Genomic DNA, 26,827 nt, shown 5'->3' with positions numbered 1-26,827 from the left:
TCCCCGCAGGAGCAGTTGAATTTTCTCTGTTTCCTAAATGTATCTCCGCATCAGGTTGCTGTTAAAAACCTTTGTGTCGTTGTTTAGTTTACGGTCTGCATCTTGGCACCGTTAGCCTGCCCGTTTTGAAACTCCACAATCAGCAGTCACTACACTGTTTGAGTGTTTTTTATCCGGCTTAATATTAAAAAGCAGAACCTTATGTTAAATAATTAAAAAACAACACTTCTATTGATAAGATAAATATTTCAATGTTATTATTAGATTACGAAAATAAAACAGATTATTACCACTGAGCAAATGCGGTTTCAGATTTCATATAATAAAAATTATTCTTTCTCGAAATTCAGTATTTACAAAACATTTTCGTATTAAAAATGTTTAAATTACTTAATAACTTTCTCGAATAAATGAATATTAATGGTATATGTTGGCTTTTTTCATGAAATGAAAATTTTGAACCAACTAATTATATTTTTAATTAATATTTTTTTTACAAGAATAATTTTCAAAATGTTACTTTTCTTTTCCTAAAAAAAAAAATTATATATTTTTTCCCTGAAATTTATGGAAAAGCAATTAAGAAACGAATAATTTTAAATTTCTGGTTTACTAAGTTTTCTTTTCGAAGATACTTTTATCAGCTGAAAATTTCACCAGGAGATGGAAAAATTCGTGAATTATAAAGTCTTAAACGCTTCATTTATTCTAATTATTTCAATGAAAGGTGATAAGTTCTTACAGATTTAATAAATTCATATATTGCCGAGCAATTTATGAGTTTATACACATGCATATTGTCTAAAAAAACTCGGATATTTCAACAATATTTAATATTTAATTTCATCCCTGAAATGAATCACAGCACCACCACTTCACTAAGTGCAAACTCTTGACCATATGACAATTTACGACCATTAACGAGTTTGGAAATTAAGGTGCCATCTGCCGGTGGTCGTCTCAAGCTCGTCATGCAGAAAAATACCTTGTTATCTATATTCTTCCTCCGGTTCGAGCCTGGGTACCTGACGGCAACCTTCACGGAGGTAGACGAGCATCTTACCACTCGAGCAGCGCACTCGCAGAGTAGCGCTGCACTACTGGTCAATTTTATAGCACTGTACTTCACCACAGAACATTATTAGGGAAACATTCCCAAGGATTCTTCAACATATATCCCGTGGGCCGCGTTAGGCCCTAGCAGCTTTCTGTTGCGGCTAAAAATCATTTTCAGAAATTCGTTGAAAAAAATTATTAGTTGTAGAATTAATGAAATAAGTAATTTTTGATTTTCTGCAATAAAAGAAGGATGTAATTTTGCATTAATAAAAAAGATAGTTACTCTAAAAAAAAGAGTTAGAGTATCTGAATATATTATATCTATTCCAAGACTACTCTACCGATACGCCCTAAAACTTCAGGAACCTATTTAAATACGGGAGAATGGGTATAGTCAGAAACAGTGTATTTGGTGTTTTCCTTTGAAGTAACTGCCCTCTGCAATTATGTATTTTTGTCCATCGTTCATACACACATGTGAATGAGAATTGCCTTCCCTTGAAGTTTATTTTTGCCACATCTTCTAATACCTACGTCGCACTTCTTCAGAATGTGAGAATTGTTTTTTGTGATTAACGAATTCGAGGTGTGAATGCGAGTCGATATCCCCGTTGAATGTCTCTCACCACAGTGAGCTGCGGGCCCACAACGTTACAAATTCAGTCATTACAGAAATATAGATGGCAACACTATAACAAGTATTACACAGAAACAAACTCCATGTTAGGTTCATAATACATACGCGCACATCTACCGGCGTGACCCAGTTCTTCTTCGAACACCTGCATATATTGTTTGATTGCGGCAGAGCGACATGATAGAAGAAGGAGAGAACAACTGCGAGATAATCGTTGCTCTTTTATCCGAGGAAAGAGGAAAAAGTCATATGGGCCGAGATCATAGCAATGAACTGGTTGTGGAAGTAGCAGAATGTGTGACTTCACCGAAGAAGGTCATTTCATCTATTGCAATTGGATATAGAGGGCAGACGCATGCGCCATCGTTTCCCTTTTTTGTACTATATCCAATGACTATAGGTGAGATGACCTTTCTCCGTGGCGTCACGAGTTTCATGCGGAGGCCTTCTGCTTTAGATGGTGTTACAAAGGGAGGGACCCGAGAGTCTTCGCATTATCGTGATGGAGCACCGACGACTTGGCCTTCTAACGATCTGCTTGCTTGCGCGTCATCGAACCATTGAATCATGAAGACTCATAGGTCAAAATTAAAGAGTAAAATCAATAGGTAAATTGAAAGTGTTACCGTGAGCAAGAAGTTTTTGAATAATTTGAATCTCCTCGGACCACTTCGTAATTCGCACTGAGGTTCCTATGAAAAACAACTTTTCAGCATGAAGAGCTCGCGAACAAAGTTATGTTCTCGGATCCTTACTTTCCAGGTTGTATTTATTTTCATTCTTAGCACAATCATAGTGTCAGATTTCAACAAGAAAGTATCTTAAGAATGTGAGCTTTTTCGTCCCACTTTCTTCGTTCAGCCGTGTCCCATGCGTTGAGACAACTACTTATACCACTTAATCGTACATACACCTCATACACATTTTTCTGAGGCATTTATAATGGATCAGTATATGACGGAGAAAGGTTGAGTGATTATATGTACGCACACGGCCATAACATATTTCTGTTGTCAGTTGTGCTTCGTATTCTTGTTGGTGCTACTATCCGACTTCCATATTTTAAACTAAAGATGGGAAAACCTTGAATTTCCGTGTTATGTGAGGACCGTGTTGTAGGTGTGCCTGCTTTCTGCGGAGAAACGTTTTCTTTAAATAAGAGATCGGCTCGTATCCGAGCCTCAAAATTAAAAAACCACGGGAAAACTTCTACCGACCACCACTGTGATGACAACGAGGTTGGAAGCTGTATCCTCACGATGAGAGCCCATTACGATGTCCAGTGCCCACATGACTACAGATCTGCCATGAGGTAAAACTGGAAAAACCCAAGCTCCGTCACAACAAGTAATGTAAGCACTTCGGCCCCTCCAAGGGACCCGTGCATCTCCAGCAAAACCAGAATTCGTTGATACGGTAAAGATTACATACAGTGCATCATAATTAAAATTATGTGAATGGGAGAATCAAATGATCACGTGAAAGTGAAAGTGTGTGCGACGGGGACAGAAATAAACGATTATAGAATATTATATAAAATCATATCGCAAAAGACGCAATCAGAAGTTTCATTGTACAAGGATTGTATGACAGAAGGACGGAGCACACCATTGTGCTCAGACAGTTCATTCCACCCACTCTAATTCACTCTTGATCACTGTTGAAGATCTTGAAAATTTCTTTGGGACTTCATTAGAATATGGGTTTATCCTGATCCTCCCTTGTCACCTCCTCTTGAATGGGGACGCTGGTACCGGAGTTACAGGAGCTGGAGCAGACGGACCCCTTATGATCTCTGGACGTTGCTACAGGAATTTCACCAATTTTCCTTTCCTTTGCTTACTCTCGACGTAGTTTGATAAGTATCCATGATCTGTGGAGATGGGCATCCGGCGAACGGGAGTGAATGTTGTCTTTTCTGGACAGCAAGTGGCGTAGTGCAGGGTCCAAGGTCGTGTCAGAGTCAATATAGAACCATTAATCGCTGGCGATCGCTTCAAAGCGATGGTTGCCAGAAAGGTCCCTGACCCACCCGTGACAAATAAAATTCTACTCCCGCGACCAACCCCTCCTTCTTGTATCTACCTTCTTGATAACTCCATGAGCTGATCTTCCTGACGTCTCCGGCATATCCAAATCTAGTTGCCAATTTGGTTCAATTTCCGTCAAGAAGAGTGACTTAAGAAGTAAGAAGCTGGATTTGAGAGTTTGTTGCAAAAGACTCCGGAATGGGTCGCTTAGTTTACTACCGCATCCGCTAGACCGTTTCCCCACTGGCCATTGTGGAATTTTACCCAGGAGAAGAGTATTGATGGGTGAGGTACAAGTAGTACAAGTACATGAGATGAGACTGCTCAGATTCTATGGATAGTTCCACTGGGCTCTGCAAGTCGTACTTTCTCCCCCAATATTTCATTTGAAAGCTTTATTTTTTCATATCCAATATTTTTAAATCCCTCTGTGGCCCTGTGTGACCCTTATAGTAAGTTACACACTTTTTCCTGACTATAAAATCCTCTTAATTCCTTCGCTTACGAGTGATTGGCAATGAATTTATGTTACATTTATTTGATGAATCGGCGATAAATATGGTGGCGTTGTACTAACCTAACGGCACGTTGGAAAATAGAAAAAAAGAGAAGGGGAAAAGTAGAAGAGAAAAGAAAGGAAAAAAAAAATAAACGGGGAGTGAGGCAATGTAACAGGTAAGTAGATAATAGAGTAGGAATAAATAATATTTTTCTTTTCACCTTCAACCTACCTGCTCTCTTCCAATATTACATGCATATAGTAGAAAAATGCATCATATGTGGAAAAATATCAAAGATAAAAAATATTGAGTTACAACAAATCTTCGCGGTGATGAGAAGAGAGAAAATAAATTGGACGCAATATTGTGTCCTTGATCGTTAAGTGGTCAAAATTAATTTCTTCCCGTTATTATTTTTTTTCAGAGTTTCTGTTGCCTTTTCAATCACTTTCCATGGCTCTCCTTTAATTCGTTAATCTCACGCCCGTGGCCTCTTTCGATTATCCCGCACCACAAGGTGGCCATAACGAAATTTCCTAGAGAATTTCACCTCTCTCAACTATTTCGAAAACAATCATAATCGATTTCCACTAACAACCAATATAATTGGTATTGTCTCGTCTACCAGCCTCGAGCTTTCAAATAAGTAATGATACTACGTGAGGAGAAAAAAAAAATCGTGTCTAAACATTGGATAACTTGTCCCAGCAATCACTACCCGATGATCATTATCGTAGTGTTCACTCGCTCGCGAAATGGACCACTAGATGTTACTGATAGTTGACAAAAGCATCCGTCATAGATGTTCTTCAAACTATCACATAGAAGGCCCTATTCAACTTCTGGCGGAAGAAAATAACACAAGATAGGCTTAAGTAGGGAAAAAAAAGAAGAAAATGGAAAAGATAGTAGTTCAAGTGAAACTAAGAGGGATGAAACCATGTTCTTGGAGAAACTCCTGAAGAGCAGGAATCAATCCCGCTATACACTTTAGTTCTTTTTCTTAGGCCTCGCCAACAAAAGAATGTCTTAGGATCCCAAGTCAAATACGGGTCTCTTTCTCAGGGTCTGTTTTCTTTCATCCCTAATACAGGTTATTTTCCGCTCTTTTGAGTTAAGGTCTCCCCGTATTCACTATTTCAATTTATTTCGTCCGCGTCTACAGTTGGCGTTTCTTGATCTCTCAGCGAATCCTTTTTTACTTTTTATTTTTCCGGGGTTTGTCCAATTCCGGATCGTGTGTTTTCTTCTCTTGACTTTGATTTATTTTATTTTTGAGTCTCATCTTTTCCCTCCCTCCCCTTTTTCCTCACTCGGTGTCCACGTGTGGTGTGTCTCTTGATTTGATTTTGAGTTGAAAAATCCTTTGTGAAACACGTCGGTGATAACACGAGTTGTTGGACAGAGAGACTTTCATAGAAGAAGCCGCAAAATTGAAAGAGAGGAAAACAGTGTTGTGGTGGCGGCCTTCACGCTTGCCGTGTGAAATGTCACACACGTATTGATGTATTTTTCAACTTCATTCCGTTTTAAAATAGCACGAATCCTTACAGATTTACAAAAAAAAACCCACACACACAACATTCTGTAACAAAGGAGTTGGAATGAAGCAATACCGAGGAGATGAAGAATAGACTGATATCTAAAAGTAGCCTAATCATTTTCAGAAATACGTGTCAGGTTTACGCAGTCTTAGAAATGCTCACGTGGTGCGTATATAAAAGCTTGCAAATGCATTTCCTAGAAATAGATCGAATGTGTGTGCACACTTATAAATATTAGTATTTGGTCATAAGGCATTCAGAAGGAGCATCACTGCCCTTTGTAGTGAGTGTGTCACACGTACCATTAAAAATGCATTGGTGGTCTTCGTATAAAAGCTAAGAAATGAGGTTCCTCTCACAGCATCATTGTAGTTGCGAGTACTCCCAGGCAATTCTAGGTTTCTTGCGCGCTCCTTTAAAATTGTAAGAAACATTTTTATCGCAATGATGTACAGGCTAGTATGTTTAGAATTTAGAAATTTATTGGAGTATTTCATATCTCACCCTTCGAATACGATGGAAACGTTGCCATATTTACACATGTGAGCTGTGTGTATTCCTAGAAATTATTGAAAAATGCGTGAGCCTAGAGATTCCTGGGAAACGTGCGGTCATCCTAAAAACACATAAAAAGCTTGTGTAATCCTGAAAATACGTAAAAAGCATGCGTGATTCTAGGAGTAGTTTTATAAATGATTAAAACGTGTCGTAATCCTAGATATTAACGAAAAGTGTTACTGATCCCAGAAGCCCGAGAGATGTAGATTATTCCGAAAATACATGAGACGTTCGTAGTTCTGAAGATACGTAAAAGTCGTTCGTGATCCTAGAAACACTTGAAAACCGTGAGTGAGCCTAGAAAAACTTGAAACGTGTGAGTGATCCTGAGACAAATCATAGAAATGCGTAAAAGGCATGCATCATTCTAGAAGTTTGTAAGAAGTGTGCGCGAGGGCGTGACGTGTGAAAGATCCAAAAAGTAATACTAGAAATATTGAAAAATCATGCGTGATCCTTTAAAAATGTGAGTCGTGCGTGATCTTACATAAACGTAACAAGCTTGCGTTATCCTAAGAAAGCATAAGAGTCGTGCGCGATCCTAGAATTGTGTATATAAAAAGTACTTTTCATACGTTTCCGTTCCACTAGGAAGACACAGAATGTGTCTTCCTAGCTATGAAAAGCTATTAATATGTTTAACTAGTAATACCTGATAGGTGTGTATGCTTTTCCACATAAATATGAAGCTGGCATTCTTTCTCGTATGTTGTGCTACAACAATATACAAGGCAAAGTGCAAGCTAGCAATAATTGTACCAAAATAAATTTTATGCTCCTAGCTATTAATTTACATGTGTTTCGCACTCCTGCTGAATTTTTTTCGAGAAGCCATGACACCTCATGCACCTTTAAGGTACTCTTTCCGTAGTTTTGAAAATACTGATTTATACGAGGTGAAAATTATCAATGAAAGTTAAATCAGTAATAAAAACTTTAACTTTCTTGAAAGAGAAAATGTAAAAAGAGGATGGGGTTCGCAACTCCACCAACAGATTTCCAGGGATGATCGTACACGTCAAGACAAATGACTATTGCAATATAAGCCTTTTTCGACATACATTTGTTCAATTGAAAAACAAAGAACAGAAACACCGCAAGTCGCGGATATCAGGTAAAATGAATATATTATTGCAACAGGCTGTGCGAGCACTCACAGCAGCTTCTCAAAGTGGCGTCCGAGACTACTGTTAACAATGAAGGACCGGACGCACCCTGCTTCCCATCTCAGTTGTTGCACAACTGACGTCGGCCAATGAAGGGATGGCGCCTCCGCTCGCAGAGGCATGGTGTGAAGTTAATCTTAGCAGCAACAAGAATCCCTGTAACAAGTTTTTCCGCTGAGTCCACTGGTATTATAGTCCACCTTCAATAGTACAGTAGATCCTGGTCCGGGGAGCGTGCAGACCGAGTCGCAGATTCACTAGCTCAAGTACAGCCAGTTTCCACTGACGTGGATATGTTGTAGCTTGCCTGGGAATTCACCCTTTGCCAACGTCGTTTCCGACTAACCCTACAATGCGTGATTTTTTTATTTTGAACTTATTATGCGTGAATTTTTTTCCATAATTAATGAAGCCTGTAAAAAGCCGGAAAAAATATTTAGAAAATATATTCCGAATTGCAATCCTTATACAAGGTCTTAAATAGGGCGTACAGAAGACGTAAAATAACATATAAAATAGGTATATGGAAGTATTACTACTTTCCAAATACATAACTACATTCTTTGTGATACAAGCTACATAAAGATAAAAATGGTTGCAAACTTCAACGTAAAAAAAAAATAAATGAAAATAAATCATTTCGACATTTTCAGTGCACAATTTTATTTTTTAACAGGTTACACACACAAAATATTTACATTTCTCTTTTTAATTGACGTATTTACTGACATCTATGAATGGCTTTCGAAGGAAAGTGAAAAATTCGAATAATGAATGTATCAAACATGATATTGCCAATTGGCAGGGGGAAAAAACATGTTAATTAGATGTTGCCGATCAGCAACAGTATGCATTGTAGGGTTAAATAATCGTGTTTCAACCATTCGAAAAATTACTTGCCATAAAGGTACGATCATCCCCTTGAGGTATATCAGTGGAGGTTCGGACCACCCCGTATATTAGCAAAGTAAACTGCTAATTGCTGTATGTATATAAAAAAATATAGCTTAATTAATTTGCTACAGTAAAATTCCTCATGTTCATTCGACATTACTTTTGATCACCATTTGCGATTTTGGTAGTAATATATAAATACAACAAAATATGACTACTACTTTTAGGATTATATTCTATTTTATTTAAATATAAAATAAATATTCCAGGTGGCGTGGATCCATACGAACCATTACACTCTGCTAACTTTAGGACATAGAGTCATCAGCAAGAGCAAGAGGTACAGAGTGAGCCACAGCAGCCACAGAACGTGGTATCTCCACATCTCCAACGTCCAAGAGAAAGATAGAGGGGAATACATGTGTCAAGTGAACACTATACCGATGATGACTCAAACAGGTTACATTGAAGTCGTAGGTGAGTCAGTTTATATATTAAAACTTCTGGGGTATGCAATACTTGAAGGTTTAGCAACTACTGTTTTATCGATATAGTCTGATACTGCTAATTGATCTACTCTATTTTTTATTGATCCGGTCTGACATATTTCGTTGATCTGGCCTGATACTATTTCATCAGTCTCTTGAGATATGCGGTACCCTAAATTGCTAAGACACTGTTTTCAGGGACCATTCAGTATCATTAGTTCTTTCAGTTCGTAATATACCTCTTGATGCCCCAGACAGATCTCATTATACTCCGGGGTGATGCTGTGCACCTTTTGGGAATCACGGCCCTCTGCGAATGATGTTGAAATCCCACTTATATTTCAGCACCTCCGCTCGTTTATAAGCTACCCATTGCATCTCATAGCACCATACACAATCTGAGATTCACTGTTCTGAGGGTTTTGTTTTCCAATCAACACGAATTCGAGAACCCCCTTCGTAGAATACCATAGAAACGAGAGATTTTCCTGCACTGCGTACTATTCACTCGCGATACATTTCACTCTAATGTATGCCTCATTATTTATGAAACACGTCTTTTGAATTTCTCAGGAATCACTTGCAGTAATATGTTGAAAGTCTCTGCAACCATATGTTTAGTGCCTTCAGACTGTCCATGGTTGAGAGTACCTGTCAGTGGGTCACGGTATCAAGGAGTTGCGATGGGAATGGAATCATTTCGAGGACGTATATAACGTTGATCGTGATAGTAATAAATAACAGAAGGTTATAATACTCCACAGTTAGTGTTTTTGCCATTTAATGGTTGGTAAAATAGGGAGTCTGTGTTAAACCAGTTGAGCATGCTAAACAATAAAATGTCCCGTGACAGTGAAACATTGCTCAGGAAAACATGCACGTAGCTATAAGAAAAGGTTGCTACTCCTGATTATTGAAGTTTCTTTAGCGCCATTTTTTGTGTTGACAGACACTTCACGTACAAGCCTTTGCAAAGAATTTGGATCACCTGTATTTAACGAATCGGCGATAAATCTAGTTACAGGGTCCTAAACTAACCACTCGTTAGAAAAACGAAAAGGAAAGGGAGGGGGGATATAAAAAGGAAAAAAAAACAAAATATATATATAAGGAAGACCAGAGTTTTCAGAGTCCTCTTTCCACACTCACCCTACGTGTTCTCTTACGCTCTCACATGTGCATAGTAAAGAAATACATTACATGTTTGGGAAACATATTTCGTAGATAAAAGGGTTACGATAGCAGCTAAATCTTCAGCAATGCAAAGTGCATACGTAAAATAGCTTTTTTACCATGCAAACATGGTATTTAAGACACATTTTTCTCTGCTTATCGACTGTGACATTTTAATTCTGCTCAGCCGAAAGTAGGACATGTGGTAAAATAACGGTTCCATACATTATCCAGCATGACTCTTAGGGCACCCTCTGTTGTGAATACGTAGTGTGAAGAAACAAAAGAAAAGGATTACCTCTGTCCCCAGGCTGGAGCCCTGCTCATGGACGAAATCGTGAAAAATGAAGATTAATCTCGTTGTGACACATTGTATCATTAAAATGCAATGCAGTGCACGGTCAAAGATACAAACGCTAAATGAATCGAATAAGGAATAACGACGAGCTACTTAGACTACCTTTGAATGGTAAAAAATGGATACTTGAGAAAAACAAAGATCCATGATTGAGCATTTATTTATTCACATAAGAAGACTGACCATTTTAGCACGTTTTGCAATCATATTAATCATTAACCATATCATTTTATTTTGCTATCAAACTAAGAACTCTAGACATTTATATTTCAGGAATCGAAGAGCCTTAACAACATGAGAAAAGATCTGAAATTTTAACAACCAGAGATAAACCGTTTGGGTGTAATCTCATGTCAAAGTAACTTTGCGGTCAAAATGGCCGCTTCCGTCGTTAGCAGCATAGGCGTCAGCTCAAAATATAAATCTCTTTCTCCAAAACGAAATGAAATCCTACCAACTATGTATTCAGGGATAAGACACAATTTCATTTAAATGCATTGTCTCTTCAATTTAGCACACACACATGTGCATTCTGAAACATATGTTACTGTTGTAAAACTCATGTTGCAAAAAGAGGTTTAAAGCTTTGGATCTAAAATAAACATGTCGGTACACAAGAACAGGAAATGCTTTGTGACATAATTTGTTTGAGTATGCATGTCTGGTAACACCGAATAACAGTCAATGCTAATAGAACTTCCTGATCAAACATTTCAATGTGCATGCAGTTTAGAAGTGCATTATTAGGGTACGCGAACACACAAAAACTATCGTATATAAGACTAAAGGAAAGAAGCAAAAACATAACTTAAGCGAGTATATTCTATTTCCAAACACAAATTTCCCAGAAGACAAAAGCTACATGGACGGAAAGGACATTTAGAGATAATGTTTTCGGAATTCCGATAGTGTGTCAGAACTAAGAGAATGTTCTCCTCCGGTTTTTTTTTTCTGAGCCTTTAAATAACGTGCTCAAACATATCGAGTTAGCGGAAAGTCGTTCCGCGAGAGAAACGTTCTGAGAACGTGAAATTCATATTGACTCTTGTGCGTAGAAAATAAAAAAAAATAAAATCGATGTTGTGCTCCATCGATCTTACTTCACGAAAATCCCCAAGTCCCTCATAGCCCATGTGCCTGTTGTTTTTTGTTTTGTTTTTTTCGTTAGGTCTTTCACAGGAAAATTTCACAAAGTGAAATATTTCTTAACAAAATTGTTTCCATATAAATTTTTAATGATTATCATGCACTTCATGTCGAGCATAAAATCATCATAAAGGTTTTCATCATGAAGACTTTTCTTTAATTACAATATAGCACACATTGTGAAGTTTTTGATGTATAGGAGGCATTAAGTATAATAAAAAATTAATTTCTGATAAATTATATAATTAAACAATATTATATAATTATTTTCAGTAATTTTATCATTTTTCTTCCAGCTCCGAGTTGTAAGCAGTAATATAGCAAATAACGATTAATGAAAAATATTAGATAATTAAATGATATTAATCTTTAAATAATTAAGAAAAAAATTGGAGGATGAAAAAAAAACTCATATACTAGTATAAATAAATAATATTTACACAAAAAATTAAGAAAAATTATATAAAATATACGAAGATTGTATAAAAATTCGATTTTGTTGTATTTTCCCAATAGTTTCTTCATTTATATATTGCAAACATTGATTTTTTTCTCTTTTTGTGGACAATATTTCATACTTTATTTTTATTATACTATCAATCGTCGAACTTTTTATTCCGTTTAGATACCACGTGATTTACCCTCTATAATAAATAACCGAATTTCATTGACCCTAAAGTAATTCATGAACAAAATTTTGATTACTTAAGTCAACACACTCAAGTCTTCATTACATCTAGTTTTAAAAATTTTTAACACTTCATTCATTCAATAAAGATTATTATCATGTTATTAGAGCAAATATAAAAATATTTGTAGAAAATCATTGAAAAATTGGAGTGTTTTTGTTAAGAACTCATACCTTATTGTAAATAAAACATATTGCATGCTACTACAAGATTTGAAGTATAAAAATATGGCTAAATATATTTATATATAAAAACGCGAACGAAGGAATTAAAATCTAGAAACGTTTGTAAATATATTTTGAAATATGAAAACATGAAACATGTTTATTTAATTACAAAAAAAATAGTATTAGAAATGAATTATTTTTATTGTTGACAGAAAATATAAAGTGAAAATACACCAAATCGAAATCCCCACCCAATATAAATTTATAAGTTAAATTACAGTAACAGCTCTCTTTGAATATAATGAAAACATATAATGAAAGAGTGGGTGAATTAAATAAATTGAATATGCAATATTGATTATTATTATATTAAATATTCAATTAATGTTTTCAGTAATGATGGGAAAATATCGTGGATCAACCTACCTGCAAGATGTTTTCTTTGCAAAAACACTCTTAATAAGGAGAAGCCAACATAACGGAGCAATTCAATCGCACACACGTTCTAATTTATTATTTAACAAAATAAACGATTGTTTTCCAGAAAATGATGCAATTTTTATTTCGATTCATTTGCGCATCAGAATGTGATTTAAAAGTTAGAAAAATATTTAATAAATGAATTAGTTAATTTAGATCGATATATTTTCACTAGGACCATTTGGGTTTGGTGCATATACTGATGGATTAATTAATTACCCTTAGCGCATTTTACTGGTGAATCGTTGTTCTTTTAAAGGCATAATTCCAATTATTAAAAAAAAAAAATATATATATAAATAATGTGTAGAACGCAGCTACGTCATTCATGTTTCATGTTGCAAGGGGTTGTATGGTTATTAAAATAGAAAATAAAATATATGGACACCCTGTTCTCTAAAAGAAAATCAGAAAGTTGTTGCCCAATCTTTCCCGACGCCAACTATTTGATTTGGAAAACCGGATGGAAGTTGGTGAAAGCATAGCATAAACGATGGAAAGAAGCGTTGTGTGTTAGTTTTTGCTGTTCTATCCCAACTCTTCTCCAGTTTTTAAATTTAAAGATGCCATCGATTATTTATCAGGAGAAATAGGTCAACAATATTCCGAATTAATTTTTGATGGCAGGTCGTACATTAAAAAAGTCATTTTTTTAAACTATACATTCCCCTTGCAAAATGAATCACGTATCTGAGTTCTACACGTTATTTGGATACTTATTATAATTGGAAATATCCCTCTAGAATCAACGCTTCTCCAGCAAAATGCTGCAAGATGAATTAAGTAATTACTATGTACATTTGATTCGAATACTTACTGGTATGTCTCTAATTAATAACAATTATATAAAAAAATATTTACTTCAGGTTTTAACTTAATAAAATCATTAAAAAGCACATAAAACCATTAAAAATGAGGTACACATATGTGGTATACGTCCAATGTTGTAACACAAAAATTTAAATTAAAAATCAAAGCAAAATTACAAACTTTCTAGTAAAATCTCAAAAAGTATTTATTTTAATTTTTCTACTGAATTTTATCCTGCAAAAAAATGCATACTATTTAAACCTTTCTTCTGAATCCAATGCGGATACCTCTTATTTCCATATCAAACATAAGAAATATATATGCAAATATTCGAAAATTCGAAAATATCTTTGGAATACATAAGCAAAAAAATATTTTCGAATGACAAAAGCGCTAGTGCTGTTCACTTGTTCATCATGCTTCATTTTGCTTATAATCTGAAGCTGTACGGTATTTCTTCAACATACTTTTTTTTATTGTCATTTCTTGTTCAACGTTGAACATCCTTTTTGCGAAGGCAGTCGTCAGGGAACAAGGGTTTCTCATTTTTATTCCAATCAGGCATATTCACCAGTCAGAAACGTGTACTGTTTTCGAAGCATGCACGGGTTCCCTCTGATGACGATCCACTGCATAGCTTCTATTTCACTCTGATAAAACTTCATCTTGTATGTATATTCACTGTTTGTTTCAATACCTATAATATATACCTATATATTCAATACCTATATATATATATATACACATATATATATATATATAACATACTGAATACTGTTTAAAATCAAACCTAAAATTAAAATTTTAATATATATATATTTTTTTTTCCGCATACTAAGCGTTAACTAAAATATTTTACTTAACTTTTTGAACTTCAGAGAGAATTAATTTTGATTTTTTTTTTCAATTACGTTGATGAAGTTGTTAGTAATACAATATTTTTAGTTTTTAGTTTTTTGATATATACATTGGGAATGTATATATAGTATAGCGCCAAAGGCAGATTTATACACATAACTAAAAAATATAAAATTAGAAGAAAAATAAAAATATGAAAAAAATGAAAAAAATACAAAAATAAATAAAACAATGAGGAGGTCGTTCTCAGGGGGACCCCCCCCCACATCGTTCCAAACAGCAAAACTGTTCCTAATCATGATCATGGTTAGCCAAGAAAGGGCAATGAATCATCAGTTCCCCCGACATTTTCACGGAAAACAAGCTTTGGGATTCAAAAAAAGCAAATAGGAGAAAATACAAAATTGGAAAAAAAACCCACGAAAAATACATTAGAAGCACAATACTAAATGGATATCTCCACAAAACTGTGTTTAATTAAAAAAGAAGAAGTCAAGCATTTAAAAAAAAAAACACGCACTAATGGAAATGATTTTCTTAAAGCATTTTCTAACTTTTTAAATATCTTGAGTGGCAACGGTTATCCGTTTTCATTTATGGGTTTCAAATTTCACCCACATTTTTCGACTTGCTATTTGACGCCATGTGGTTCATAATTTGTGGCATTACCATTTAGGAGTTGAATTTCAAGTTGGTTTTTCAATATTTACATTTTTATTTCTTATTTTCAACTTTAAACACTTTTGTGGAGGTGTCCATTTAATATTGTGCTAGTAATGTATTAGAAACATTTTTGCTACTTCGAACAATGTGGGTTCGCTCTTGAGAACGACCTCCGCATTGTTCCATTAAATTTTGCATTTTTCATATGTTTTGTATTTTCACATATATATATATATATATTCACATATATATATATATATATTCACATATATATTATATATATATATATACACACATCACAGTTCTGCTTTATACGCAGATTTATAAAATTCATAGATTACTACCGATTCCTCAATAATAAAACGAAAAAAAAAATTTAGATTCACACTAAAACATGGTTCCGAATAAAATAAAATAAAATAAATAAATTCTCACGCTTTTTTCTCTTTGTTTTCCAGACAGGGAGAGGGAGAGACAAAGAGAATCACACAGAAGATATTAAATGCATTCTCCATACATATATTTTTTTACTATTCTACATCCATATATATATAACAAGTAGCAACAGAGATAAAGGAATAAAAAAAAAAAATCGATTCTTGTAAAGAAGACGAGGAATGATTTATCGGTGTAACTTAAAATTCTTTCAAAAAGCTATTTATGCTAGCGGATTTAGAAGAATGAAAAAAAATAATAATAGAAAATAATCGAGGGAAAAGAAGGAAACCAAAATCGAAACCTTTACTAACGGGTTTTTCATCTTTTCTTTTCTTATGCAAGTTAATGGGCTTTTAGGAATAATATTTTTTGAGTCTGTAAAAGTAGTGTACAATATATATTTTTTTAAATATATATATGTGTGTGTTCGTAGTACCGCATTTCACTGACGCAGCTGCGAAAAGTCATAATAAAGATTTTCTTTTTACTTTTTTCGGGAATAGGAAAATGGTTTCCGAAGGGAATTAAACAGCCCTGATGCACATTTATTTCTTAATATGAGCTTTTTTTTATTTTTTTGTTTCTTAGTTATTTTGATGCGTTGACTTTCCTTTTTGGATTCCATCTTATTTCTGTATATATATATATATATATATACAACTTTTTTTTTTATTACGAAAGAATTTCATTGCTGACTACGGTCATTCGATGGGTTCTAAATCGATTTTTAAAACGGTAAATGGATCAACATTTCCTAATAACATCAGTCGATTTAATACTTGCGAATATGTTATATAATCATTCTTTTTTTCAAGAAGGGGAGTTTAGATAGGTTTTTCTCCCTATGTTATTTATATAGTTAGTGTATAACAGAGCATATTTAAGTTGTGTATGGGAAATTTTTATTGATTTCTTTTTTTGTTTTAATTCTGTGGGTGGTGTAACAAATAATGTAATGAAGGGAGATCGACAATCAATCCTTCGAGATATTCGAGGGAGGGTGTTTATACTTTTAACATCGTTGAAAATTTTAAACTATGCTCTAGTGGAAATAATATTGAACATATAATATAAACATTGATTTATTTCAAAATTTGGTAAAGGTATTTTAGATTGCTATGCCTGTACAATGGTATGTCTATGCAGTGTTATGCATATCGTCATTACATCAATTTTTTTCAGATTTCTCTCTCTCTAAAAAAAAAATATAAAAAAAATATTGTATTATTAAAAACTTCATCAACGTAATTGGAAAAAAAAATCAAAATCAAAATCTGAAGTAAAATATTTTAGTTAAAGCTTAGTTTGCAAATATATATATATATATATATGTATGCAAATATATATATATATATCAAAATTTCAATTTTAGGTTTGATTTTAAATAACAAGGAATGAATGAAATATTAATATTTTGCCCCGTTTTATGGACTCCATTCCATTTCCTTTATTTTGATTAAATTTTTTTTTAATTTCATTGCAACCATGAAATTGAAACTATTAAATATATTTATCCTTAACTTTTCAAATTTACAAAAAAAAATTAAGTAGTAAATACGAAAATATTTATGTTGTTATATCATAGTATAGATAAATATATGTAAAAAATTTGAAATAAAACAATGATTAAATACAATTATTTAATAATGTTGCAGCATGAGTACACAGTTTTTGACACTTTCGAATCACAGAATTCACAGAGGGTCATAGTAATGCCACTCCGAATAATATTAATAATTAACTGGCTGTTTTCTGCAGTGAAATAGCATTTAATTTAGCTTCATGTTCAACTAAATTAAGAGGTGGGTCTGATACTATAATTCCCATGCTCAAGCAGTAACACCATTAAAAACAATATTTAACCATTGATTTATTTCAATTTTTACTTACAAAACTCATAAAATTCGTGTGAAACGTTGATGCACTGTTCGCCGTATGGAATTCAGATGCCGGGTCGAACTCCGTTGCTATCTGCAGCTAACAAGGGAAAAAACGTCTCGAATCCACTCAGGAGCGCAAGTATTGAACAGTGGTTGATACAATTGCGGAATTTTCTATCGTTATTGAAGAATGTACAGCGATATGTCTCCTCTACAGATGGTATTTCCCTCGAAAATCGCAAGGTTGAGAAATCGTTCTTGCTTGACTTATCAAGAAATAGGAGGCGTGTACCTTTGAGTCACAAACACACACATTTTGATGGTGATTACAAAAACATCATGAATAGCCCACAAGTAAAAATTTAATGTTTAGGAGTTGATTATAGCTGGGATTACGCCCTAAAACTTTGATAAAATATATATTACAAAACTTGAAAAGAAACAACCAATAATCCTGTTGGTTACATTCGCTGAAATGCAACCGCTGTGCTTAATGGCTGGCTGTATTTTCAAGTTTTATGAAATACTTTTTACCAAACTTTTATAGTGTCACACTAGTCTCAGGGATAAGCAATATCACAACGAGCTAAAAAATGCAGTCCTTTTGTTTGGCCGCTGTGGTGGTCGAGTGGTTATAGTGCCGGACTCGTGATGCGAGGATCCGGGTTCGAACCCCACAGTGGTGGTCGGCTGAAGTTGGTTTTCTGTGGTTCCCAACTTCAAGGCGCAAATGCAAGCCGATCTCCCCGTTAAAAAAGTCTCGCCACAGAGAGCAACAGTCCTACAACGGTAAATCATTCAACCATAACACTTCACTCATAGTTAGAAAAACTGGGGGCAGATGACAGCACTACACATAACAAGCATTACACAGAAACAAACTTTACGTCAGGTTGCACTACACGTACACGCACATTCCCGCATGTACCGATTCGTTGGGGGGTTCCGCGGGGCGGGGGGAGCATGTGTGGTGTAGCAGTAGTAGGTAGGGCCTACAAAAAATGGCTCGGGGATCCATGATGCTCTTAAGTCAGCCACCTCGTTGGGCAATTTGCCTGTTGTGGCGTTGAATTTGTATTTGTTTGTAAAATATAAAAAAACTCATGTTGCTTGAGAGCTACACTTTCAAATAATGGGTTAAATACTGCGATTATACAGAATACGTTTTTATCAAGGAGTTAATTAATCCCCGCAATTTTTTTTTAATATGTTAGCTAATAAAATTTACAAAATTAAATAATCATATTTTAAACATCAAGTATACAGTGTGAATGATACGTATCCCAATTATACGTATTAATACGTATGGATTCTAAAAGGTATTAGAATTAATACGTATGACAATATGACTCTAATTCGAGATTACAACGTGTTCATTAATCCGGAATCATCATTTCGTTTTCAGTTCCACCATATCTTGACGAATCATTAACGAGCTCTGATACTGAGATTAGGGAAGGTAGTGACGTCAGCCTGAGATGTGTCGCGAGGGGTTCACCTGAACCATTGGTCACGTGGCGTCGGGAAGACGGACAGGGTATTGCTCTTGGTAAAAACAAAGGTATTTTACATTTATTTTCAACTATTGCATATATGTGCAAAATATTATTCAAGGTTTTAAATAAATCTTCGTGTCCATCTTAACGTGATGTTTTTTTTTTTTATTTTTCCTGCAGTTTTACCAACTGTTAAAGGAAGCTATTTGAACTTAACCAAAGTCAGTCGATTACACATGGGTCCGTATCTGTGCATATCAGCAAACGGGGTTCCACCGTCTCTCAGCAAAAGGATACTATTAGGTGTTAGGTGTAAGTTCATTTCACCCCAATATCATTTGACAAACTGAATGATAAATAAATGTCGGTACTCGTTATAACGACCCCACGTTGTAGCACCCATTTCATTGTAACAACGATGAGGGCTCCAAATATTTTCGTATACTGTAAATGATATTGTTAATGATATTTTACAAAGCCATAGATTTTTAGTGCTTTTGACCATATAAACACACATGCAGTCATTTGAATTTTCGAAGCTTTCAAAAAACATAAACAATAATGAGAAGCAAAATAACTGAATAATATTCAATTTAGGATGTGGGTTTTGTTTTTCAGTTACACCAATGATATGGATACCGACTCAATTGGTTGGAGCTCCAGTAGGTACAGACGTCCTACTGCAATGCAACTTGGAATCGCATCCTCGATCAGTGACGTACTGGATGAGAGAAGGTGGGATAATGGTTCTCAGTAACAGCAAGTACCATTCGGAAGTCGTACCGCAAGTACTTTATAAGGTTCAGCTGAAACTATCTATAAAGGACCTCCAACCGGAAGACTTTGGATCTTATACGTGCGTTGCTAAAAACTCCCTTGGTGAAACAGAAGGAACGATAAGACTATATGGTGAGTAAATTTTTCAAATATTGTTCCTCATTCGAAAAACTGTTTTTGATTTTTTCGTAACGTTTAGGCACAATAAAAACTGATTGAATTGAATAAATGTCTTAAAATGTGAAAAACCTGTTATATTATGCATAATTGTCAGATTTCCCGAAACTTGTGGTTTCTACCGGTGATTATGTACATTACCCTGGCGTCGTTGGTGAATTTCATAACTCGTAATTAATTCATCACATTTGCCGATTATTATGCATAATGTCCATTTCGTGCTAGTAAATCGGTCCCATTGCGGTGATAAGATTTATTATTTAGATCATAGTTTTCCAAACTTTTTCTTCTATCACCCCCTTCTTCAGAAACTTTTTCTCTCACTGCCCCATAATTAATCCGAACACATAGGTTCTTATGTTATACTCAAAGCTTCTATCGCACCCCCCCCCCCCAGACCACCCCGGAAATTGCCCACTTTGGGAAACACTGATTTAGATGACCGCTCACAAGAACCACGTCCGAACCGCGGATGTAAAGTAATTTGATTTAACGAGTTTTTCCGAACATCCCCAGACCAACTCCTATTTGATGAATTCTGCAATCGCACCTCGATATCACGGACTTTAACATCTTAATGGTAGTTCCCCCGGTATAATGATCTCTAATTTAAGAAATTCCTCGATCGTACGTATTATTTTATCAAAATTCCAGTTACGTATCACCATTCTTAGCATTCATCAAATTTACCATCGACAATTGAGTATTGATAAAAGCAACAATTTTTTTTTGTATTTATAAAATTTACCAGCGACGCTTGCACCTGCATATTCACCAGTAAAAGTGTTAAATTTACCAAACGTACCGGAATGATTGGCGTGACCATGCACAATAGCACCGGGTCATTATGTATATATAATAACCGACTTATCTCATTCACCGTAAAAAATACGATAATGATAATTTTTTTTTGTTATCACTCTAGAAATCCCACCGCCATCTTCCGTACTCAGCTCTAGCAGCAATACGGGTGTTTTCCCGTCTAAGTCTGAAAAACTCAGGAACGGACACGAAGAAGACGTAATGAGTGAACACGGCCAGCAAAGTAATATACTTACATATATATATATATTTTTTTTTTTGCATAATTTAAAACTAATATCAAACCTAAATAACCTAAAAAATAAATACATTACTTTAGATTACAAATATTGAAAATATAAAAAATTGTAACGGCGAAGGTGGACGACCGTCTCCGCAAATATAGGTGGGATCAAGGGAATCTGAAATTAGTTCGAGAACATGGCGTCGATGTCGAGTGTACTGCGTTGTAGGAACGTTGTCACAAGCGATTTAAACTTTACATTATGATATTATTTATTTTCTTGTAAATAAATTTACGTTATCGAAAAGTAAGTGCCTACAAATTGGCGCCCAAAGTGGGGCATATACACTGAAGAGCCAAAAAAACTGTACACCTGCCTAATATCGTGTAGGGCCCCCGCGAGTCCGCAGAAGTGCCGCAACACGACGTGGCATGGACTCGACTAATGTCTGAAGTAGTGCTGGAGGTAATTGACACCATGAATCCTGCAGGGCTGTCCATAAATCCGTAGGAGTAAGAGAGGGGTGGAGATCTCTTCTGAACAGCACGTTGCAAGGCATCCCAGATATGTTCAATAAGTGTTCATGTCTGGGGATTTTGGAGGCCAGCGGAAGTGTCTAAAGTCAGAAGAGTGTTCCTGGGGCCACTTTGTAGCAATTCTGGACGTGTGGGATGTCGCATTGTCCTGCTGAAATTGCCCAAGTCCATCTGAAATTAGTTGGTTACAATAGAGATGAATGGGTGCAGGTGATGAGACAGGATGCTTACGTACCTATCATTGAAATCTGCAGCAATTTGCGGAAGGGTTGCACGTCTGTCACGTTTAATGATTCTCGTCAGTCGTCGTTGGTCCCGTTCTTGCATGATATTTTTCCGGCCGCCGCGATGTCGTAGATTTAATTTTTTACTGGATTCCCGATATTCACGAGACACTCGTGAAATGGTTGTACGTGAAATCCAAATTTCATCGCTACCTCGGAGATGCTATGTCCCATCTCTCGTGCGCCGACTATAACACCACGTTCAAACTCACTTAAATCTCGATAACCTGCCATTGTAGCAGCAGTAACAGTTCTAACAACTATGCCAGACTCTTGTTGTTGTTGTGTTATATAGGCGTTGCCGACCGCAGCGCCGTATTCTGATTGGTTCCAGATCTCTTTTTTTGCATACGCATGCCTTTACCTGTTTTTTTTGTCTCTTCAGTTTATATCGCATTTTGTACCGTACTTGTTAATGCTCCGGATTGCTTATGTAACGTATTTTGATGATTGTTTATGTATCTACAAGATTCATCCTGGTTTCATACCGAGACGGTATTATGAAACAAAAAAAAAAGGTGGGACGGGGTTCTATAATGGTCAAGGTCGACCATCTCCGAAAAATATAGATGGCTCCCGAAATCGATCCTCGTGGCCTAGGGAGTTCGAGAGTAGTTTGAGAACAGAGAAGAAGTTGTCATACCGTGAGCATGCTGCGTTGTAGGCGTGGTTGCACCAGTGATGCAAACTCTTCGATCGAAATCTTTTCGCGTAAATATATTTACGTTATCCAACAGTATATGCCTACAAAATTCGATATGAGAGCATGATTCAATTTTGAAAACGCCATACCTAACGCAAACTGGGGGTGACTTTGTATATATTTTGGACATTTCTTGTTCTATTATCTCCCTTATGAATTTAAAATTTTTTTATACTAAAAGTTGGGAGGGAAGGGGAGATGGGGAAGAGATGCAAATATAGAGAGGGAGATAGAGAGAGGTCGCAGCAAGGTTTTCAGTTATTTGTGTGCAAGGATAATTGTTTTGTAGCTTATTATAATAGAGAAAAATAACCCTTTCGCTACGGATATGTTCAGAGAAAATCTCCTATCAAAACGGCAGTGTAAAAGAAAAATCCCTTTTTATTTTCAGTCGACTTTTTGTCAAAGACAGAAAACACTCAAAGTCTTACATTACAAATATTGTCCGTTTTAGACGGACTTGAGACGGAAACTTGTCTTTTCGACGGAACGAAAGAATAGCCCCTACATTGATTACTTTTTTATGTGCACCTTTACAACGGAAACCTCTCTCTATATAACGCCATCTGAAGAATATTATATCAGTCTCTTGACGTTCCGTTTCGTACAGGTTCCACTTTATAATGCAATCGGAAAAATGGTGCGATATAAACACAGAATCTAGGTACGAATTGTGGCGGTGCAAAGCCTAGAAAAAGGTTTGTATACAAATTGCATATCAACCAGGACTGATTTGGGCGCTGATATATATATGATTTTCTTACGTGAACACATACACAGCAGCTGACTGTCCTAGCATGTTAACTTCATAATTTAGTAACGATCCTCATGTAATGTCGGGGGCAGGAAAACAATCTACCACTACTAAAAAATGTACTCCCGTAAAAGCATGGTGCCAGGAAATCCATCAAGACAAAAGTACTAATTAGAAAAATAAACCTAGTATTGATCAATTTGATCATTTTTGTCGCACCACGGTCATTTTATGCACACGAGGGGTAATTAGACCGGGACTTACATTTTATTGCCGATTCCGAAGAGCAGACTTTTTTTTTATACTCGTCGAGGGGTTAGTGCGCTAATCCCTCGATGGGGGACATCTATACGCCACTTTAAGAATGTCATGTTAAAAAGATAAAAAAAAAAAAATCAGATCATCACAGTATGATTAAGCAGGCTACTACGCTCATCATCAGTGGATGATGGGAGTAATCTGAGGGCTAATGAAAATTAGTTTAATGTACCTTCTGTACCTGCTGTTGTCCTTTGTAGTCATCCTTCAGGTGGGTGACTTTGGTGCAGAGTAATAGAGTAGTGTACCCAAGGCCATGCTTGAAGTCATGAATAATCTATTACTTTGTTATTTTTTTTCCAAGCACCCAACTAGAAATAATCAGGAGTGAATAAAACAAAGAATAAAACCATAAGTAATGTGAATGGATTTATTCTTTTATCCCTACAATATAAATCTGCCTAGTAGAAGATGCCTGTTTCGGAGTTATGTCTTAAATCAGCGGTTCCTTGTTTGGGGTGCGGGGACTGGTCCACGGTCATTCTACTGGTGGTCCACAACCCAGTTGTATAATTATAAATAAAACAAACGGCAACTTGGATAATAAAATAATCAATAAATTACTTAAGAAAGAAACATTTTAATCAAACTAACTGTCAAAAGCGCCGCTGCAACGTTGATAGACTTCGATAATAATATTGTTACGATTTTCTACAAAAACTGCATTTGTAGTGATATCTTGTGATAAGGATATGGAACGTTGTTTTGGGTCTTCTGCAATTCAGTAGATGTCATTGCTATCACATCACATTTACTAGAATGGCCTCCATTGTCCAAATATAGTCTATCTGGTAGATGGCTGTAGTTTTTGCTGATATAAATGGGGATTCCATGGGAGACGCCAAGATTTTCCGAGGTCCACGAGTAGAACTGAGTGTCATGGCAAAAACAAAGTTTTCCGGGAGGTTTACGACTAAAAATATTTGGGAACCGCTGTCTTATCCATAAATTAGAATAAAAAGTCTTTAGAAGCAACTAGTGTTGACTCAGAAGCTTTTACTATTTCTTCAAATTTATACCACAGTTGATAAAGTCAATGTAAACAGGTACGGTGTTAGTGTAAATGCATTGTTTCCACTTACCTCAGCACAGTGAAAACGTGGGGAAAGTGGAACCACTCTTAATCCCTACTTTACCTAAAGATATATCAGAATTTTATATTAAAACCATACATATAATCATGTAATTTGATAGAAAAAGATGGAAAAAAAACGATATTGGAGCAATTCGAAATTCCTCAAAGAGTCGAAATGCAAAAGACACAACAGGTATTGGCATGACCACAAACCTAACTTCTCAACATGAAAGATGAAAGCTCCTTGTGACCATGTATGAGCTGATATCGTACCAATTACATTTGTGTTGAAAAATAAAGTATACACAAAAGAAATATTCTGCAAAAGCGAGTTTCCAGAACCTAACTAAATTTTACAAATCATATGTAGTTCCATTACATCAGTTTACCTCACTAAATTCTATCATCCTTGTACAGCTTATACAACCAAAAATATGTGCACAAAATTTGAAATAAATCAGTTATATATAATTACAATTTAGTGTTAAAATAATATAGTTTTAGTCTATGTGAAAACCCTTCTTTTTAATCGCGTTTAGGTTTTCTGATAATAATGTCATTCAATATTGCAGGTGAAAGTTCGTCAGGTGCTGGTGCAACTCTTGCTACCGCTGTTTATATGTTCATCTGTCCATTGGTCTTATACGCGTGGCGTAATATACTGAGTGATCACATATCGTGATACGCACACGAAGAACTTTTCAAAGGAGCCAAAGTTATCGAACAATAAAAATCATCACGTCAAATTCTAAATGGAAAATTACAGAAACAGGAAAAAAAAAATTAAAAACCGGATTCGAGCCAACGATCATTAGCGTTATTTATTATTATTCTATACTGTTTTATTTTCGGGAAAAGTAGGAACTTACTTTATGATGGAAGGAACATGAAACAACAACTCTGCTCAAGACATCACTTATATAAGAAATAACTGGTGCGCGCAACATTATATAAATTGTTCAAAATACGTAAAGCTCAAAAAAAGGTGGAGTGTTATATAAATGATATATAAATATATGCATACATGTAAATTATAAAATGTAAGAAAATCTAATATGGAAAATGTACACGGGTTTGCTAAAATTATAGATGACTGGTAGCATTCGATAATGTGCTATGCTCACTCAGTCAACTATTAGCATGGGGTCTCAGCGTCAGGATTCGATTACATTCTGTCATAAACCCAAGATATTGATTGGTTTATGGTTATATGTGTGAATACCCATGGATACATGAATAAAACTTTTCACCAACTGTGCTTAAGTTTGAATTTCATTTCTGTGTATTTCTTGTGTGAAACTTATTTTCATATTCGAGTAAAGAGCATTTCGGTTTGAAAAAAAATATATATATGTATATTCCCAGAATTTCTAGATAATCATAGAAATTAGTAAGAGTATTTCTTTCAAACCAAGCGCAATTCCAGTTTAGCGTCATGCAGTAAGGGAGACTGTTATATTATTGCACATTACTTTTCAAACTTTTTTTTCTGAGTCAATTTTTACCGCAAAATTTCACTAAGTTAATTTTTAAGATTATATTTCAAATTATCGTCTCTTTTTACTGTAATCATGAAATATAGATTTAGAAAAGTTATAACGTGGGGTCTTGTACCTTGAGGCATGCAGTGTTGTACCTAGAAACAGAGAGAAATTACAAAGATTAAACAAATAACCATAAATGTTATAGAAAAATAATGTATTTTTTAAATATAAAACATGTATTGAAATACAAAAAATCAAAATAATGACCCAAATATGATTATTAACATACATCAACAAAATAATCAATAATGGAGGTAGGAGCATATTTATATAGGTGAAAAATTCATAATTTTTCTTTATCATCCTTCTACAGATGTAGGTGATTGCATTAGAGATAAAGTATCCGTCATTTCAACATTTGCTGTATCTGGCACTGATAAACAATAAAATATTTTCACATCTCACCTCCTAGAGAAGTTCATTTGGTAAAAGTTTATCGTTTGACGCGCCCCCTATAAACTGTTTTTTCCAGCAAATTTCACCAAGAAATAACCAGAGGTGAATGGAAAAGTAGAGATGAATATAGCTGGGTTTTTTGTTTTAGCAAAAACGTATAGAACTATAAAGTTGAAAATATAA

General features: G+C 35.1%; 1 protein-coding gene across 1 annotated transcript in view; it reads left to right on the top strand.

The window, feature by feature from the left end:
- LOC149071768 (neurotrimin-like) overlaps window positions 1-25,962 on the top strand; it is a 66,860-nt gene extending 40,898 nt beyond the window's left edge. The window contains exons 3-8 of the mRNA XM_089247890.1: window positions 8,658-8,865; window positions 18,944-19,099; window positions 19,215-19,346; window positions 19,653-19,943; window positions 20,914-21,033; window positions 25,277-25,962. Of these exons, the coding sequence (XP_089104016.1) occupies window positions 8,658-8,865; window positions 18,944-19,099; window positions 19,215-19,346; window positions 19,653-19,943; window positions 20,914-21,033; window positions 25,277-25,386 (1,017 nt within the window). The 3' untranslated portion in view covers window positions 25,387-25,962. The remainder of the gene's footprint in view (window positions 1-8,657; window positions 8,866-18,943; window positions 19,100-19,214; window positions 19,347-19,652; window positions 19,944-20,913; window positions 21,034-25,276) is intronic.
- The last annotated feature ends 865 nt before the right edge of the window (window positions 25,963-26,827 follow it).

The sequence above is a fragment of the Pholcus phalangioides genome, unplaced genomic scaffold (genome assembly GCF_987345545.1).
Source record: "Pholcus phalangioides strain wild (caught in Gottingen) unplaced genomic scaffold, Ppha-v1.0 ptg000018l_1, whole genome shotgun sequence".
In the NCBI taxonomy this organism is placed as follows: domain Eukaryota; kingdom Metazoa; phylum Arthropoda; class Arachnida; order Araneae; family Pholcidae; genus Pholcus; species Pholcus phalangioides.
This window is presented reverse-complemented; position numbering and strand designations above follow the sequence as displayed.